The sequence below is a fragment of the Pezoporus wallicus genome, unplaced genomic scaffold (genome assembly GCF_028554395.1).
Source record: "Pezoporus wallicus isolate ANWC-B61680 ecotype Strahan unplaced genomic scaffold, APGP_CSIRO_Pwel_v1 scaffold_8441, whole genome shotgun sequence".
NCBI lineage: Eukaryota > Metazoa > Chordata > Aves > Psittaciformes > Psittacidae > Pezoporus > Pezoporus wallicus.
In genome coordinates, this window is record NW_026641359.1 from 368,222 (window position 1) to 387,098 (window position 18,877).

The 18,877-nt window shown below is 48.4% G+C and overlaps 5 protein-coding genes and 1 pseudogene across 6 annotated transcripts; 3 read left to right on the plus strand and 3 right to left on the minus strand.

The window, feature by feature from the left end:
* Positions 1–2,158: 2,158 nt before the first annotated feature.
* On the minus strand, positions 2,159–3,275 carry LOC130606707 (scale keratin-like). Of its 2 annotated transcripts, none has more exons than XM_057423228.1 (2): positions 3,168–3,275; positions 2,159–2,558 (listed from the first exon to the last, which is right to left on the minus strand). In XM_057423228.1, the coding sequence occupies exon 2, from the start codon at positions 2,535–2,537 to the stop codon at positions 2,172–2,174; it is 366 nt and encodes a 121-aa protein (XP_057279211.1). In that variant the 5' UTR covers positions 2,538–2,558; positions 3,168–3,275; the 3' UTR covers positions 2,159–2,171. The 2 variants fall into 2 exon arrangements, with proteins under 2 accessions (XP_057279211.1, XP_057279212.1); XM_057423229.1 differs by lacking the exon at positions 3,168–3,275 and adding an exon at positions 2,949–3,058.
* Positions 3,276–3,940: 665 nt separating this feature from the next.
* Positions 3,941–4,537, plus strand: LOC130606711 (scale keratin-like). Its single transcript, XM_057423232.1, has 2 exons — positions 3,941–4,046; positions 4,148–4,537. Exon 2 carries the CDS (start codon positions 4,172–4,174, stop codon positions 4,535–4,537), a length of 366 nt encoding a protein of 121 aa, XP_057279215.1. The 5' UTR covers positions 3,941–4,046; positions 4,148–4,171.
* Positions 4,538–6,897: 2,360 nt separating this feature from the next.
* On the minus strand, positions 6,898–7,281 carry LOC130606717 (scale keratin-like; annotated as a pseudogene).
* A 1,213-nt stretch (positions 7,282–8,494) lies between these two features.
* On the plus strand, positions 8,495–8,866 carry LOC130606754 (scale keratin-like). Its single transcript, XM_057423277.1, has one exon. The coding sequence runs from the start codon at positions 8,501–8,503 to the stop codon at positions 8,864–8,866; it is 366 nt and encodes a 121-aa protein (XP_057279260.1). The 5' UTR covers positions 8,495–8,500.
* A 4,071-nt stretch (positions 8,867–12,937) lies between these two features.
* On the plus strand, positions 12,938–13,303 carry LOC130606712 (scale keratin-like). Its single transcript, XM_057423233.1, has one exon. It carries the CDS (start codon positions 12,938–12,940, stop codon positions 13,301–13,303), a length of 366 nt encoding a protein of 121 aa, XP_057279216.1.
* Positions 13,304–14,476: 1,173 nt separating this feature from the next.
* Positions 14,477–15,184, minus strand: LOC130606672 (scale keratin-like). Its single transcript, XM_057423182.1, has 2 exons — positions 14,713–15,184; positions 14,477–14,667 (listed from the first exon to the last, which is right to left on the minus strand). Exons 1-2 carry the CDS (start codon positions 15,182–15,184, stop codon positions 14,477–14,479), a joined length of 663 nt encoding a protein of 220 aa, XP_057279165.1.
* Positions 15,185–18,877: the final 3,693 nt, after the last annotated feature.

Here is an 18,877-nt window from a genome sequence, read left to right on the forward strand (position 1 = left end):
CTGCATGTTTCAGCCTTATGTTTCTTTCTTTACTGCAATAAAACAAGCATGCATCCAAGGCCTGCTTCTGCATCCTTCTGTCACAGGCCAGCCTGGTCTGCAGTGTTCACTGGTCCTGCTCAGGGCACAGCCAGACAGGCCACGGTGATCTTGCAGCCCTGGCAGCAGAGCCACGCTGAGCTGCCTTTGGGGACACCCCACAGCCTGGGCCCCTCTGGACACACACATCCTCAGAGCTAAGCTCCAGGGACACAGGCTGAAAGTGGCTGCTCCCCTGCCAGCAGGACATGCAGCCCTAGGGCATCTGCAGACTTGCAGCCTCCTTGCACATCTGTGTGTCTACACCATGGCCTGAAGGCAATCAGAAGTAATGCCTGCAGTGGCTCCAGCCCTGGGAGCCTCCTTGGCACTGCTTGAGGCCCAGAGAGAGAAAGCAAAGGGGAGGCTTCGCCTTCCTTATTCCTATGTCGCTCACTTCCCTTTCTCTTTCTTTGTCTTTTTTTCCCATTCCCTCCTTCTAGTTCTCCTTCTCCCTTCTTTTTCCCCTTCTGCTTCTCTCTTCTTCCCCTTCCTTCTCTTTCTCCCTCCATAACACCCACTCGCTGCTCCTTGGTTCCCTGGTGCACACACAAAATTACAGGAATCACAGCCTGATGAAAGTAGAAGCAGACTTTGCAGGGAGGGCATCTTGTCATGCTGCCTCCTTAAACAGGGACACTGGGAGCTGGCTGCCCAGCACCATCTCCAGGGGCTTTTGCACCTCTACAAGGGCAGAGACTTCACAAGCCCCCAGGCCAAGAGGTGTCAGTGCTTGCTCAACCTTACCCTGCAGAAATGGGCTTGGAACGTAACAGCTGAATGAGACTCCATGGGTTTCTCTGGAGCCCATTCCCTCTAGACTTGGTGCTGACACTGTGGAAAAGAGCCTGGCTCCCTCTCCTCAACACCTTCCCTTCAGATATTTACACACATTGATGAACCCCCCTGAGCATCCTCTACATGTGGAGAAGTCCCAGCTCACTTATCCCCTCACCAAAACACAGAGTTTCCCTGTCCTGCCATCATTTTCCTGCTTTAACCCCAGCTAGCCACTAAACACCACAGAGCAGCTTGCCTCTACCTCCCTCCTGGGATGGGAGAGACGGATAAAATTGAGAAAATTCATGGGATGAGAGAAAGACACCTCCATAATCGAAGCAAATGCCATGCAGACAAGAAAAGCAAACCAAGGAATTCATTCTCCAAGTGCAGCAGATGTTCATCCATCATCAGGAAATCAGGGCTCCATCACATGTGGTTGCTGCAGCACAGGATACAGCGGAATGCCCTTACTAGACCATGTTTGTTGGTCTAGTAAGAAACTTGCTTTCTAGTAAGAAACCCTCTTGCTCACCTTGGTGTTGCCCGGCACCCCCAGAGCCTTTCTTGACAAACTGCACTTCACAACCCACTGCCAGGTACCTGGCATGTGGAATAATACACGCTCTTGCCAGCCCCCTCTGTGCAGATGCTTGGAGATGCTGTGGTGCTGATGGAGAGCACTGGGGGCCTGTTGGAACAGCTGCAGCTCTTGGGAAGAAGAGCAGGCACAGGAGCACTGCCAGAGCCTATTCTGATCCCTTCCATTTCACTGGTCCTTCAAGCCCCACCAAACACTTTTCTCCATCCTGTCTACATGCTTCGTGTCCCACCACCACCCACCGTCACCTAACCTGGGCCCTAAATCCCTTCACCTGGGAGAAGAAGGAGGGGAGACAAAGCTTAGATGCAGGATAACTTTATTGTGCCCAGAGGTGCAGGAGAGACTGTCACAGAACCAGTGGGCAAATCCCAGAGAGACTGGCTGCCACGTCTTTGGGGTAACATAGGCATTTTCTCAAAAGAATGATTTCTGGCTCCGCATGCCCCCTTGCTGTGGCATTCCAGATCCCCAGGACTTGACCCGTCAGCCCCCCAGGCCTTTTGGGTGGAGTTCTTCCCCTGTGTTATAATTGAGAATTCAGGGGAGGAGACGAGAGCAGAGAGCAGGAGAAGAGCACAAGGAGAAGAAGCAGGGGTGTGACATTGGCAGCTACCAAGGTCTTGGCTGGAGATGAGGATGTTCAGCACTCCTCAGTGCCCTGTGCTCACCATCTCACTCCTGCAGCGGTGCTGGTGGAGTTGACCTGGCTCTAGCAGGATCCACGGGTGTCCCACAGCCTCTGGCTGTAGCGGGGCAGAGCCAGAGGGCTGCAGGCGGCAGGAGCGTAGGGTCTGCCAAAGGTGCAGAGGCCCCCCGAGGCCTGAGTGGCCCCAGCACCGTAGAGGCCCCCCAGCCCCAGGTTGCCCCCAAAGGCGGGTGCTCCAGAGGAGCCCACCACGGCTTGCTGGGGGAAGGAGCTGAGGATGGGGCCGGGGAAGGTGACAACCACAGGCGGTGGCTGGATGAAGGCTGAAGAGTCGGGACACTGGCGGGCGCACAGCTCGTTGCAGCTCTCAGCGATGGGCTGGGGGACGGCCACGCCGGTTCTTGGTGGGCACAGGTCGTAGCAAGACATCTTGGTGCGAGAGAGGTGAGCCTGCAATACAAGGCATGAAGGATTGGTGTCATGAGTGAGGGCCAAAACCCCCCCTACTCTTGCCAGTCCTTTTCCTAAAACTCTCCTGTGCCTGAAGGTATGACAGCCATTGTCTATTCTGCGCTGCCGACTACTTTCCACAAAGACCCCCCCCAGGGCCCTACTCTCCACAAATAGAGGCCAAATAACCCCTTCCCCAGAGCCTGTGTTGTTGCTGCCTCTGCTTGTCCTCGCCAAGCAGCTCCTTTTTCCATCCTCCTAACTTGGTTCAGGGCACTCTGGCCATCCCACCCTGCTCCCCGGATGGCCACTGTGCCAGAGCTCTCCTGCACAGGGAGTCCATCACCAGCCTCGACCACTGGAGGCAGAGCCCCGCAGGCACTCACCTACCCTTTTCCTGAGCAGAGCAAGGCAGGAGTGATGGATGCCAGTGCTCACCCTGGCCAGGGCTTTTATGCCTGGCTGGCGAGGGCGGGGAGCAGCAGCCGCGCTGGGGGCACGTGGCTCATGGCGGCCAATTCGTGGCCTCCTCCCTGCGTGGTGCGGGGCTGTTTTGCTGATGCCGTTTGTTCACCAGCCCCAACCCGCTCTATCAGCTCCAGCAATTACCCTGCTTGGTCGCTTGACAGCTGCCACCTCATGGGTCAGATTGTCCCCACTGGCTTTTCATTATCTCCGTGTGTTAGAGGGCACGCAGCGTGACAAAGGCTGACTGCAAGTGCCATGCGTGCCATGGCTCTTCCTCACGGGCTTGGCCTCAGAGTGGCCTCAGGCCTTCATTGCAGAGCCACAGGGCATACGAGGGCGCTGAGCAAGAATTTGCCTTGTCAAGGCCTCCCGCACGCCAGTGACAGTGTGATGTGTTCCCAGCGTCCATTATCTGCAGAAGCGTGAGGTTACGAAATGTCAAATCAAAGGCATTCCTGTGGGGATCTGCCTGCTCAGCACTGCGTATCGCTGCCTGCTAAGAGCAAGGGAGCGGGCTCCCATATGCCTGCAGGCACTGGCCATTGACCTCTGCCAACGTGGGCCAGCAAGAGTCCCTATGCTCTTCTTTTTCTGAGGTGCGTAGCATAAAGAGCACAGATCCCCACTCGGGCCCAGATATCACAGGATGTGGCCAGCACTGTCCCAGAATGGAGAGACGTTTGGGGAGCTTTGGGGAGCTTTGTTTTTGGAGCCCCTAATGGTGTTTAGGGAGCTTTGTTTGAACATTGCTTTTTGTGGGAGACATTAGCTGTCATGTAGCCCACAGAGCAAAATGAGGAGGGAAGGAAGACCAGAAGCAAAATGTGCTGTTCTGGCAAGGGGATGCTGACTCAGGGAGGGGCAGGAGCCAGACAGCCCCGTCATCATAGGACAGAAGGTGTTTCCAACTCTGCAGATTGGCCCAGGTACTGCTGAGCCATGGCAAGGCTGGTATAAAAGCCGTGCCTCTGCCAGTCTCTCCCAACCACCACTCTGGACGCCTTCTCCTCAAGGAACAGGGTAAGTCTGTGAGTGTTTGTCCTGGCCCTGTGCACCAGCCCCAGGCACTACATCTTGGGAGTTACCCTTTGCTGCTCTCTTACAACCTGTAACTCTTGCAGAGCACCATCCCATTACACACCAAGATGTCTTGCTACGACCTGTGCCCACCAAGAACCGGTGTGGCCGTCCCCCAGCCCATCGCTGAGAGCTGCAACGAGCTGTGCGCCCGCCAGTGTCCCGACTCTTCAGCCTTCATCCAGCCACCGCCTGTGGTTGTCACCTTCCCCGGCCCCATCCTCAGCTCCTTCCCCCAGCAAGCCGTGGTGGGCTCCTCTGGAGCACCCGCCTTTGGAGGCAACCTGGGGCTGGGAGGCCTCTACGGTGCCGGGGCCACTCAGGCCTCAGGGGGCCTCTGCACCTTTGGCAGACCCTACGCTCCTGCCGCCTGCAGCCCTCTGGCTCTGCCCCACTACAGCCAGAGGCTGTGGGACACCCGTGGATCCTGCTAGAGCCAGGTCAACTCCACCAGCACCGCTGCAGGAGTGAGATGGTGAGCACAGGGCACTGAGGAGTGCTGAACATCCTCATCTCCAGCCAAGGCCTTGGTAGCTGCCAATGTCACACCCCTGCTTCTTCTCCTTGTGCTCTACTCCTGCTCTCTGCTCTCCTCTCCTCCCCTGAATTCTCAATTATAACACAGGGGAAGAACTCCACCCAAAAGGCCTGGGGGGCTGACGGGTCAAGTCCTGGGGATCTGGAATGCCACAGCAAGGGGGCATGCGGAGCCAGAAATCATTCTTTTGAGAAAATGCCTCTGTTACCCCAAAGACGTGGCAGCCAGTCTCCCTGGGATTTGCCCACTGGTTCTGTGACAGTCTCTCCTGCACCTCTGGGCACAATAAAGTTATCCTGCATCTAAGCTTTGTCTCCCTTCCTTCTTCTCCCAGGTGAAGGGATTTAGGGCCCAGGTTAGGTGACGGTGGGTGGTGGTGGGACACGGAGCATGTAGGCAGGATGGAGAAAAGTGTTTGGTGGGGCTTGAAGGACCAGTGAAATGGAAGGGATCAGAATAGGCTCTGGCAGTGCTCCTGTGCCTGCTCTTCTTCCCAAGAGCTGCAGCTATTCCAACAGGCCCCCAGTGCTCTCCATCAGCACCACAGCATCTCCAAGCATCTGCACAGAGGGGGCTGGCAAGAGCGTGTATTATTCCGCATGCCAGGTACCTGGCAGTGGGTTGTGAAGTGCATTTGTCAAGAAAGGCTCTGGGGGTGCCGGGCAACACCAAGGTGAGCAAGAGCTAGAAACATGGTCTAGTAAGGGCATTCCGCTGTATCCTGTGCTGCAGCAACTACATGTGATGGAGCCCTGATTTCCTGATGATGGATGAACATCTGCTGCACTTGGAGAATGAATTCCTTGGTTTGCTTTGCTTGTCTGCATGGCATTTGCTTCGCTTATGGAGGTGTCTTTCTCTCATCCCATGAATTTTCTCAATTTTATCCGTCTCTCCCATCCCAGGAGGGAGGTAGAGGCAAGCTGCTCTGTGGTGTTTAGTGGCTAGCTGGGGTTAAAGCAGGAAAATGATGGCAGGACAGGGAAACTCTGTGTTTTGGTGAGGGGATAAGTGAGCTGGGACTTCTCCACATGTAGAGGATGCTCAGGGGGGTTCATCAATGTGTGTAAATATCTGAAGGGAAGGTGTTGAGGAGAGGGAGCCAGGCTCTTTTCCACAGTGTCAGCACCAAGTCTAGAGGGAATGGGCTCCAGAGAAACCCATGGAGTCTCATTCAGCTGTTACGTTCCAAGCCCATTTCTGCAGGGTAAGGTTGAGCAAGCACTGACACCTCTTGGCCTGGGGGCTTGTGAAGTCTCTGCCCTTGTAGAGGTGCAAAAGCCCCTGGAGATGGTGCTGGGCAGCCAGCTCCCAGTGTCCCTGTTTAAGGAGGCAGCATGACAAGATGCCCTCCCTGCAAAGTCTGCTTCTACTTTCATCAGGCTGTGATTCCTGTAATTTTGTGTGTGCACCAGGGAACCAAGGAGCAGGGAGTGGGTGTTATGGAGGGAGAAAGAGAAGGAAGGGGAAGAAGAGAGAAGCAGAAGGGGAAAAAGAAGGGAGAAGGAGAACTAGAAGGAGGGAATGGGAAAAAAAGACAAAGAAAGAGAAAGGGAAGTGAGCGACATAGGAATAAGGAAGGCGAAGCCTCCCCTTTGCTTTCTCTCTCTGGGCCTCAAGCAGTGCCAAGGAGGCTCCCAGGGCTGGAGCCACTGCAGGCATTACTTCTGATTGCCTTCAGGCCATGGTGTAGACACACAGATGTGCAAGGAGGCTGCAAGTCTGCAGATGCCCTAGGGCTGCATGTCCTGCTGGCAGGGGAGCAGCCACTTTCAGCCTGTGTCCCTGGAGCTTAGCTCTGAGGATGTGTGTGTCCAGAGGGGCCCAGGCTGTGGGTTGTCCCCAAAGGCAGCTCAGCGTGGCTCTGCTGCCAGGGCTGCAAGATCACCGTGGCCTGTCTGGCTGTGCCCTGAGCAGGACCAGTGAACACTGCAGATCAGGCTGGCCTGTGACAGAAGGATGCAGAAGCAGGCCTTGGATGCATGCTTGTTTTATTGCAGTAAAGAAAGAAACATAAGGCTGAAACATGCAGATTTTCCTTTTGGGCTTCAGGTGAGGTTTTTCTTCAGGCTTTCACCAGGCAGTGGCTGCTTCAGAGATAAGCAATTTCCTCATGGAGCACTGGTGGAGTGACACACATGGGCATGGGAAGGAGCAAGAAGAAAAAGCATCACGGATAGAGGGAAATCGGAGAAAAAATGACAGGAGGCCTAGGGGTGAGGTGTCCCAGGAACTCTGGGGAACGTGGGGCTGGCTCTAGCAGGAGCCACAGGAGTTCCAGAGCCTCTGGCTGTAGCGGGGCAGAGCCAGAGGGCTGCAGGCGGCAGGAGCGTAGGGTCTGCCAAAGGTGCAGAGACCCCCGAGGCCTGGGTGGCCCCGGCACCGTAGAGGCCTCCCAGCCCCAGGTTGCCTCCAAAGGCGGGTGCTCCGGAGGAGCCCACCACGGCTTGCTGGGGGAAGGAGCTGAGGATGGGGCCGGGGAAGGTGACAACCACAGGCGGTGGCTGGATGAAGGCTGAAGAGTCGGGACACTGGCGGGCACACAGCTCGTTGCAGCTCTCAGCGGTGGGCTGGGGAACGGCCACGCCGGTTCTTGGTGGGCACAGGTCGTAGCAAGACATCTTGGTGTGCGATGGGATGGTGCTCTGCAAGAAGTCACAGGTTGCAAGCAAGCAGCAAAGGGTAACTCCCAAGATGGAGAGCTTGGGTACGGTGCACAGGGCCAGAAGGACAAGCACTCACAGACTTACCCTGCTCCTCGAGGAGAAGGCAACCAGAGTGGTGGTTGGGAGAGACTGGCAGAGGCACGGCTTTTATACCAGCCTTGCCATGGCTCAGCAATACATGGGCCAATCTGCAGAGTTGGAAACACCTTCCTGCCCATGATAATGGGGCTGTCTGGCTCCTGCCCCTCCCTGAGTCAGCATCCCCTTGCCAGAACAGCACATTTTGCGCCCGGGCTTCCTTCACTCCGCATTGCGTTTCATGGTCCTTGGGAAGTGTAATTGTTGCCCAGCAGCAACAGCCCCATCTGCCCTGTGGCTCTGAAATGAATGCCTGAGGATGCCTCGATACCAAGCCCATGGAGAAAAGCTATGGCACGCATGGCATTTGTGGTCAGCATTTTTCACACAGCATGTTCTCTTACACATGAAGATAATGAAAAGCCAGTGGGGGCAATTTGACCCATGAGGTGGCAGCAATCAAGTGACCAAGCAGGGTAATTACTGGGGCTGATAGAGCAGGTTGGGGCTGGCGAGGAAACAATGTCAGCAAAACAGTCCCGCGCCACTCAGGGAAGAGGCCGGGAACCGGCTGCCGTGAGCCACGTGCCCCCACAGCGGCCACTGCTCCCCACCCTCGCCAGCCAGGCATAAAAGCCCTGGCCGGGATGAGCGCTGGCATCCACCGCTCCTGCCTTGCTCTGCTCAGGAAAAGGGTAGGTGAGTGCCTGCGGGGCTCTGCTCCTGTGGCCGAGGCTGGTGAGGGCCTCCCTATCCAGGAGAGCTCTGACAGCAGCCGACAAGCTGGCAGCAGTCTGGGATCGCCAGAGTGCCCTTAGCCAAGGCAGGAGGAGGGAGAAAGGAGCTGAGTGGCCAGGACACACAGGATCAGGCCCTGCATAGGCTCTGGGGAAGGGATCGTGTGACCTCAGTGTTTGGAGAGTAGAGTGCTGAGGGGGGCTGGATGAGCCAAGCAAAAGTCTTGGACAGTGCAGGCAAGGCAGTGGCTTTGGCCCCTGCATCCCCAGAAAAGTGCGATGATCAGGGCATAGCTCCACCAGGGTGATCTGGCCCTTGCTCATGACACCCATGTTTGGTGATTTCTCTTGCAGGCTCACATCTCTTCTCACACCAAGATGTCTTGCTACGACCTGTGCCCACCAAGAACCGGCGTGGCCGTTCCCCAGCCCATCGCTGAGAGCTGCAACGAGCTGTGCGCCCGCCAGTGTCCCGACTCTTCAGCCTTCATCCAGCCACCGCCTGTGGTTGTCACCTTCCCCGGCCCCATCCTCAGCTCCTTCCCCCAGCAAGCCGTGGTGGGCTCCTCCGGAGCACCCGCCTTTGGAGGCAACCTGGGGCTGGGAGGCCTCTACGGTGCTGGGGCCACTCAGGCCTCAGGGGGCCTCTGCACCTTTGGCAGACCCTACGCTCCTGCCGCCTGCAGCCCTCTGTCTCTGCCCCGCTACAGCCAGCGGCTGTGGGACACCCGTGGATCCTGCTAGAGGAACTGCTACAGCCTTCATACCTGCCAGTAATGGAAGTTCTTAGTAGAAGCTAGTCATGCCCAGTGTTGCAACTATTAATCTTTTCTATTAACACTGATATTTATGGGTTTAATTTTTTGTTTCACTCAAGTTTCACACATCTTTTCCCTAATATGCTCTTTTGTGTATTTTCAATGTGTTATATTTTCACGTTTGTTTTGCTTTGTCATTATCTTTGTAAGTTGTGGCATGAACCTGTGTAAAATATTGTATTTTGTTATCTGTGGTTGAATTTTTAACTTGACAACTGTAAGAGTAGAAATGTTCATCTGCATTTTTTCATTTCTTTTTATTATTCTTGTCCTATTTTTTTGTTTTGTGTCATCAGTCTGATTTTCCTGCTTTTCTTTTTTCAATAAATCCTTTATGCATCAGATTTTCAGTGTGTTTTTTTTAATCTTTTCTTATTCTAAATATTTTTTGAGGATTGAGCTAATTTTATACCTGGTTATTGCACAGAAGATTTTCTGCTTCACTGCTTTAGTCCATAATTGTCTGTTTCCTTCCGATTATATTTTACATTCCCATTTTTTACAGATTTTCTATGATTTATATTTTTGCGCAGTACTATTCATTCATGGCCATGTTAGTACACGTTTAGGGGAGAGCAACAGAGTTAAGGATTGAGAATAGCTGTTTCCATCTTTTCCATACTGTATGTATTTTCTTTCTCTCAATATTTGTCTCTGCTAACATCATATCCTGCATCTGCATGATTTTTTGGTTGTTGTCTATTCTGTGTAGTTGACCTTCATTATCGTATGATTATCAGCAAAATTTAAAATAAATGATGAATTTTCTTTGGTTGATTATGTTACTATTGCACATAAACATTTGTTTTCTTTATCTTCCATGAAAATACATTCCACCTTCTCTCCTATGATAAAATTTGTCACGCTTAGTTTTAAGAGTACTTTAGAACAGTAACAGATCTCCAGACCAATGAAGTACTCCTGTCTCTTATTTAATATGTAGAAATTATTATTAATTTTGAAAATATGACCTTTATACTCTCCTCATCTCTTGTCCTTAACATCCAATCTCACCCTTTCTGATTGCTTAAAGGTCTAGAGAGATACTGGAAAGAACAGCAGGTTTTTATCACAGTCTATGAATCTCTTGCTCAAGACAGCTTTAGACACTGTGAAAGGAGCACACTGCCATGGGTGACACAAAAGCGAAAGCAGGGCAGGGACAGAGATGGCCATCCCCAGCAACTAGGAGCCACAATCTGATTAGTGAAGTGATATGATTAAGAGCATCTCCCTGTTTAGACTGATGATAATAATCATCATTGGGACACACAAGTCTCATTATAACAACAAAACAGCATGCATAAATCATTAGTCAGTGCTTCTAAAGTGCTCTTTTATACTTTGTTCAGGAGTGGCTAGAGAAAATCTGCAATAAGCGCTTTTTTCCCATGGGAACCCCCAAAGACATTTTGTAATTGACAGAGCATTTAAATCACAATGTTATTAAATACAGAATAATGCTACCGAGTGGCAGGAGAAACTAGAGAACTTTGATGTGGAGAGAGTTTGTTGCCCTGAGAGAGTAGTGAGACACAACTTGCTCTGACTTGCAGACTTTGTGGTAAAATGTGAATCAAGGCAAGGAATTCACCCCTAGGCTGGGAGATGTGGATTGCAGTAATTCACTTTCTATGCCTGGAAAGTGTTTTTTTTGTCTTCCCCTGCAGTAAATGCAGGATAATTTTTGGCTGGGGAAACAGTCACTTTAGCCAGCTATTGTTTCCACCTACCTTCCCAGCCACAACTCCTCCCAAAGTGAAACAATACATGTCAGAACAAAACCCACAACCTAAACACAATCCCTTTATCACTTGAAGAAAAAATGAAAATATCAGGATGAAGCTGTATCACATCAAGAAGTATTCACCTTAATCATTGCAGGTATTAAGATATTTCAGTTCCGGGGAATTTCACTGGTATGACAATGAGTAGGGTCTGTAAAATGCCTTGGACATGCACAAGACATTAAAAGTTGGATAAAAGATACTGACTGTCCTCTGGAAAAAAAAAAACACAGAAAAAGTGTAAACAATCACAATGTATGTAGAATTTTTTTCTGGAAAGTATAGTTCAGAATACTGACATAATACAATAAACGTGGTAACTTATACTAACAGAGGATTTGATTCAGAAAGTTGAAAGGTCATTTTTTTAATGAAAGATCTATGTTAATGTTGACCCATGACTTCCAATGGCACAATTCTAATGATCTCATTAAAGTAATGGCATGCACCGTCTTGTTTCCTGTACATTAGAGTAAATGTGATTGTGTAACACTGAAGCATCTAAATCACTCACACATTTTCATACATTAACCCAACACAAAACATTCACAGGGTTGAACACCAGCTCATGAATGTTTGTGAAATCATTCTAAATAACTTTTTCCCAAGAAGCTTCAGAACATACTTGGTAAGAGTTGACACCCACGACATCTAACAAAAACTCTTTATCTGCTTCTTCTATTTGTCCTCAAAATTCTACTTGTTTTGGTGCATCATGGGCCTCATACATATCTAGATGGCGATTTCTTTGACTTCTTGGCTCAAATCACAGTCAGCAGAACCATGAGCTCTTTTAAAGCTGAATTTCAATTCCCACTTAACCTCTTTTAGTGAAAAAAAATACTTTTACATAGGATTAAGTTGCCATTCAAAAGACTGTTTCTCTCTATGGAAAGCTTTTTGGGAATTGTCATGGGCATTGTATGATCTCTGCTGATATTTGTGACCACTTTAAATACAGCTTAGATCAAAGAAGTCTATTTAAGTTAGGGATAGAAAAGACAAAATCCTGGGTAGTCCTAGGAGAAGCTGCACTCTGTCTCCAATTAATTTATGAGACAGATTAAAGGACTGTTTAGGAAAAATGTACATGTCAGCCAAAGATGAGTCTTACAAAATCTCTGAGCAGACAAGCTTATGACAACTTTGTAAAGGAAGAAGTAACATGTGGAGTCAGCTTAATGCACGTGGCAATTCTAGTGAAGTAATCATAATGATACAAGGAATTACAACTCGAACCAATTAAGACCCAAGATTAAAGAAATCATGATGGTGTAACACGGACATCACATGATGCGAGAATTTGAATAAAATCATAACCATGACAAACACAAAACTTTCATCACTCAAAGCTCCTAAACAATTCCTGTTAGGCAGCCAAATGAAAAACCCAGCACCAAGGGAGATTCAAACCCCACTGGAATGCTGAGAAACTCTATATAAGCTATAGTCCAAGAGTTCATCCACACACATCTTTGGGCTTGTTCAGCTTCCTGAGATTCGTAAGTATGATTTTTCAGTCTATTTCTATTTATTTAATCAGAATGTGTATCAGAGTAGTAGAAGAAGATTCCTATGAGCATTATAAAGTTTTTGTCCATACTTCTGGTGGGAAGAGTGATAAATGCGGGATTTGGGAAACAGGGTGTGAGTGCAGAAACTCTGAGAAATATATTTGCGTGTTCTAAGTAACTGGAAGGCTAAAAATTGCAGCTGAAAATATTATTTCAGATTATTATTTTAGTACTTCATAAAATTTACGGTAAATACGTAAGATAGCCACCTTTTCATCTGTGTTTAGCATCTTTCTGGGAGATATAAATAAACCCTTCTATTTCAAGAAAAGCCACATTTAACTTGACTCTGTTTCCCCACTTTGGGAACTCTGTGGTAGATGTGACTGAAGTTCTTATATTGTTCTTCAGTGTGCATGCTTGCAGGAAGCGTAATACACACCCACGTAAGCCCAGAAAAAAAGGTCATTCAGTGGTGTTTGGTCATTCCTGGGGAGGTCTTTATACAGCCAGAAAATTTGGATCCAGGTGCTCAGCTAGTGTAAAGAAAGTTGATCAAGGCTGAATATAAAGTAAATGCTATAGCACACAAAAGCACATCATATTAATTTCACACATCAGCATTTTGAAATTTATCTCATAAATCTTCTGCCTTTTTTCAGTCTTTTCCATTTCCACTTTCCACTCTATACCAAGATGTCTTGCTACGACCTGTGCCCACCAAGAACCGGCGTAGCCGTTCCCCAGCCCATCGCTGAGAGCTGCAACGAGCTGTGCGCCCGCCAATGTCCCGACTCTTCAGCCTTCATCCAGCCACCCCCTGTGGTTGTCACCTTCCCCGGCCCCATCCTCAGCTCCTTCCCCCAGCAAGCCGTGGTGGGCTCCTCCGGAGCACCCGCCTTTGGGGGCAACCTGGGGCTGGGAGGCCTCTACGGTGCCGGGGCCACTCAGGCCTCGGGGGGCCTCTGCACCTTTGGCAGACCCTACGCTCCCGCCGCCTGCCGCCCTCTGGCTCTACCCCGCTACAGCCAGAGGCTGTGGGACACCCGTGGGCCCTGCTAGAGCCAGCTGCAAAGCCCCCAGGTTCTGCAGCCCGTACTCCTCACCCCAATGCACCCAGTTCCTCCACAGCACCTGTGGGCCTGCTAAAAGTAGCAGGAGCATCTGTGGTGAATCTCCTGAAAGTGTTAATGTTCTTTTCCTTTGGATTAATGATGTACATTATTTCTGTCTTGGTTCTCATTTTATGCTGGTTGAGGGTATTTGTTTGTCATCGAAGGAGAGGTTGGTGTTGTTTTCCTGTAACTTTCATTCTGATTAAAGTTTTGCTGCATAATACAGTCATCTTTCTGCTTAACCCATCTTTGTCAACAGTCTTTGTCAACAGCCTTACAGTCTGTGAAGTTTAGCTTTTAGTATCAGGTCAACACCCTCATCACTGGCAGACAAATGCAAATCCTAGTCCTACTTTTATGGGGCACTCCCGTTGTTCCCTTGGCTACTGTTGTTTTATAGGAACAAGAACATTTAGATCTAAGAAAAACCCTCCTATTTTCTTCATCATATATTTGAGCTCTTCTTCCACGTATAGCAGAGTCTGTGAACTTATCTGAGCTCAATGCTTAATCCCAGTGTACAGCCTATCAATCCTTCTACAGACAATGGCTCAGGAAACTGTCCCCTCAAAGAAAACTGCACAAAACCTGTGTGCACTTTTTATGAGGACCAGGAATGTATTTCAAATAACAAAAGATCTACTGCTGAGGAAAGAAATTCCTCCTTATCACAGGAAAATTGTCACTTCTGTGGCATTCCAAGTAGAAGAGTGAATATTCCTCCTGGAGGAGGCTGAGAATCAAATGAAAACTAGAGAGGTTCTTATGCAACACCACGGAGATTTAATGCTAAAGAGAAGTCAGCCATTCACAGAGAATCAAGGCAATACAAGGGGAATACAAGTGTGATGCAGGTATCAGGCTCTGGTACCAGTGCTCTGTGCAGGACACACGGGACAGCCAAAGTGATAGAAGGATGCAGGAGATACCGGGGCTCAGTCATGCAGTGAGAGCACACCGTGGCACAGGGCAGTGGGCTGCTGGGTACACACAGCCCCCTCAAGACCCATGCCAGGGCAGCTGACGCATGCTGCTGGTCCCCATGGCACTTGTTCCACATCCTGGTGCCATGATCCTTGCTTCAGGGTTATTGCTGGTTCTGGGCTCCATCCTGTGGACTTCAGAAAGCCCCGCAGCTCCCACGGCGGGACCTGCCCCACCTCTGGGAGGTAATGCCAGTGCCACAGGAGGAGAAGCCAGAGCTGCCAAAGCCACTGGACCCGTATTGACCCCCATAGCCCAGGGAGCCCCCATAGCCCAAGTCAGCTCCATAACCTAGGGAATGGCCATACCCAAGTGAGCCTCCATAGCCTCCCAAGCCAAAGGAGCCCCCATAGCCCCCCATACCAGAGGAGCCCCCACAGCCCCGGAAGCCCCCATAGCCCAGGGAGCTACCATAGCCCCCCAGACCAAAGGAGCTCCCGTAGCCCCGGGAACCTCCATAACCCCTCAAGCCCAGGGAGCCTCCATAGCCTCCCAAACCAAAGGAGCCTCTGTAGCCCCCCAAGCCCAGGGAGCTCCCATAGCCTCGGGAGCCCCCATAGCCCAGGGAGCCTCCATAGCTCCCCAAACCCAGAGAGCCCCCATAGCCCCCAGAGCTTTGGGAACTAAAGGACCTCCCCAACAGGGCTGGACCTGATGATCCCACCACGCTCTCCTGAGGAAAAGAGCTGAGTATGGGGCCCGGCAGTGTCACCACAGCTGGCGGGGGGAAGATCACTGCTCTGGAGTCGGGACACTGCTGCACACAGGGCTCATTGTAGCTCTCGGCAATGGGCTGAGGGCAGGTCACCTCACAGGGTCGGCAGGACTCACTGTAGTAAGACATCCTTCTGGTGTTGGCTCTGAGTCTGCAGTAAGGAGTTTTAAGGTAAATGAACAAATACTAGAAGTGGGTGGGAGGAGATTAACTAATATTATTAAGCAATGATTCTCTGTTTAAAATATCAGAAGTTAACAGGGATGTGGATACATTTCTACATGCTAAAAAAATGAAACTCATTCTTGTACCAACTCCACCTCTGTCCTTTCTTTCATCTCATCATGATCACCTTTGGAAACTGTACAATATGAAAGAGAAATTCAGTACTGGGTAAATTGGATGGACAGATCTGTCTATAGAAACTTGGACAGGCAAGGGTGTCCCTACAAAGTGAACAGTGAAAAGAAGCCAACAGGAATAGGAGAAAAGGCTCATTGGCTATATGCATTATTTCAGACTTCATGATGTGGAAGTCAACCCAAGTATTTCTATAGCTTGAGAACTATTTCCTATCCTAATGCTGTGACTCCTGATGCTGCATCTGCACAAAGACACATTTTCAGAGGGAAACAAAGGATCTAAGTCTGAAAAAACACATGCAGGAATCATCTCTGTGACAAGAACACTGTTAAAGTAAATGCTAATAGTAGTAGAAAGAATGAGTGAAGTCACACTTACCTCTTTCACTGCTGAGACTGAGACAAGAGAACTGGATAGAAGGCTGTGGGTGATACAAGGTTTTATACCCTTCTTTAAGCCAGCCTTTGTGCCTCTGGTCCTAATCTGTTACAAAACATGATAGTGGGAGCTCTAATTTCGTCATCTCAGCACTGTCCCTCCCAAATATTAGTGTGGGTGTGATACAACTGCTGATACAATCACTTACCTGTGATTGTCATTTTAGGGGATTTTGGGAACTTGAAGCTGAAGGGTTGCCATACAATCAGCAACTGGAAGCCGGAACAAGAGTCGTGCGTCACATTAGTCCAATTTTAATGTTCCAGGTAGTGCTTACGTGGTGTGGAACCCTTTTATGTTGCTACATGCACAAACTAGGTGAAGGTCACCACACGGGCTGGGAGGACACAGCTTCTTGCAGCGGACTTGAAGAGGACACAAGTTGATCTCCTTGCAGGGATCCATAAATGCTGTTACACAGAAGAGCAAAGAGTTGACGTGATACAGGCTCACTCCTGATGGGATATCTCTAGTAACAGCATGAAAGCAGAAGACCTGGCAAAGTTTTAGCTGGTGGTCTAAGCTTTTAATTTTCCCTGTAATTAACCCAGGCAGTGAGATCTGTGTCTTATTTACTGCACCTACCAAGTGGTATAGGGGAATGATGGCCCTCAGTGACATGGTTTAATAGTAGTCTTGGCACTCCTGGGGTAATGGTTGGACTTGATGATCTTAAAGGTCTTTTCCAGCCTAGCTGATTCTACGATTTTATGCAGTCCCATCATCACTAGAGGTGTTATCTATAACGCATCAGTCCATGAAACCTTTTCTAACATCCTTCTCTCAAGTTTTGAGACAATTCAGATGAGACTAGGTCAAAAGAGGAATGACTGGCCTAAGTGACATCTCCAAAGAAGCAGAAAAGACCTTACTGAAATAGGCAGACTGCTGACCTTGTCTCTGTCTAACTTTACAACCAAACATGTCAAAATTTCATTTGAAATCTTGACTTTTAGAAGTTCTGTTAGAAATACATTTCAAAACAATCCTGATTTTGTCCTCATTCCCTAAAGTCCTGACCAATTAAGAAGTGGGAAATGAATAAAATAGTAGTAAAAAGGGATATATTTTAATAAGTCTGTGGCATCATATAGTTATTTGCAAATCTGTCATTTTCTAATTTTACAATATTGCAAAAGATAGGCTATAAATTACCTCTAAATTGTAAGATACTTATGCCTTTGAAGTGTCATCAGGATTTGCTGATTATAATGAGGCACCTGGAAGATAATGACTTTAAACTGCTTCACAAATACTCGTTAATAGTTAGTGCTTGCAATTTCTGTTATTATCATATTAAATGAAGAAAAGTAAGATTTGGAAGTGCCCCTGTTACGAAATAACATCATTTAAAAATATGCCAGCCAATTATTTTGATTCCCCAATCAGACCATGATTTATAACTTCACTACTAGCAATGATGTGATTTTCATTCAAATCAGTGATCAGTAATACTTTTGCTAAGTATGAATAAGTTTGGGGAGATTATGGTATGTCAGTGCTACCAACTGTAGCTAGTAGCTTCACCTCCCAAGACAGTACTTTGCTACTATGCCTGAAATGTCTATTGACTTAAATTCTATTGAAAAAAATAACAATAATCTGAATTTTCAGGTTTAACTGGCTATTATTCCATGTTCAGAAAAACAAGGGGTCAGATAGATCGATGTTCTAAAATCTCTACTCTTAGACTCTCCAGATCACTTGCTCTCACCTCTAAATGACTCTTATGCATGAAGCTGTACCTAACGACGGATCGCTTCATTCACACATCCCCAGATTGATGCTCTTGCGCAAGATTTGAATGCTGATCATTGCATGCCGTGTATAATCATGGTACAACACATCAAATGTGAATTTTTAGTAGGTGTTTGTAAAGCTTCTTATCATTCCTAGGAGGATTGGGAGTATCATTGAAGCATCACTGTCTCAATGACATTCTAAAGACAGCAGTAAAAGTAACAATGGAATCCACCTTATAATTCACAAGCAATTATTGGTATTTGATCTGCAAATGCAGATGTTTAAAACCCCATGTTTCTAAACCGGATGTAGATACCTGAAATTCTCCCTCTTTCTATTACCCCCTCCCTCTTTTTATCCAGCTTTTCACAGAATTCACTTAAATGGCACTGTTACTAAAAGACAGATGACTTTAACTGATCCTTACTCATCAACCCTAAAAACAGCAGAGGCCCAGTGCTGGTGCTGGGTATTAGATGTCTGAAAGATGTCATCATTCACCAGACCAGTGCCCAGAACTTAGTACTGAAATTGTATCACACTTGTTTTGGAAGGTGGGGAGTGGCAATGCAAAGCCAGCAAAATTAAATCCCTCAATGGGAAGGTTGCTTTGTTACTGAGTAGGACCTGAGGCACAAAGGGTGTTTCATATTTGTAAGCAGTTTAAGAAAGGTATAAAAGGTGCCTCTACTCCTAGCCTTTCCATCCACATCTCCTGGTTTAGTCTCCTTGGTGAACAGGGTAAGTCTGATTTGGTTCAACCTTTATGCTTCTCAAGCTTTTTTTCTGTTGATGCTAAATTCTACATGATGCTACGGAGTAGCAGGGCAGAGAACTGAGAGACAGAAGGTGTTATTCTTAGAACAAAATGGGAAGTTTTACTATGTCACTTGGAATACCCTTTCCCAGACTTTTTATTTCCAATTCATGAACTACAAGCTTTATAAATCTAAAAAATATCAAAGTGATCACAGTATCTACCACTTTATAGTAGTATTTGCACCAGAAGGGTAAATATTCCTTTTTGGAAGTTGGGTACTACTGGGGACTCAAGATGAAACTACAGAAACAGCTGCCTGTATCTGACACTTCATTTATTAACATGCTGTAAAAATATTACCAAACTTCAGTGTGTTTCAGCTCTTCTTAATATATTAGATTCATCATGCTACAAGCAAGAGCAGTTGATATCAAGTGGCATCCACTCCACATGACACTAGATGTCTGCATCTAGAGTCAGGTGAATATTTCTGCATCTGAAACCTGCTTACTACTGTG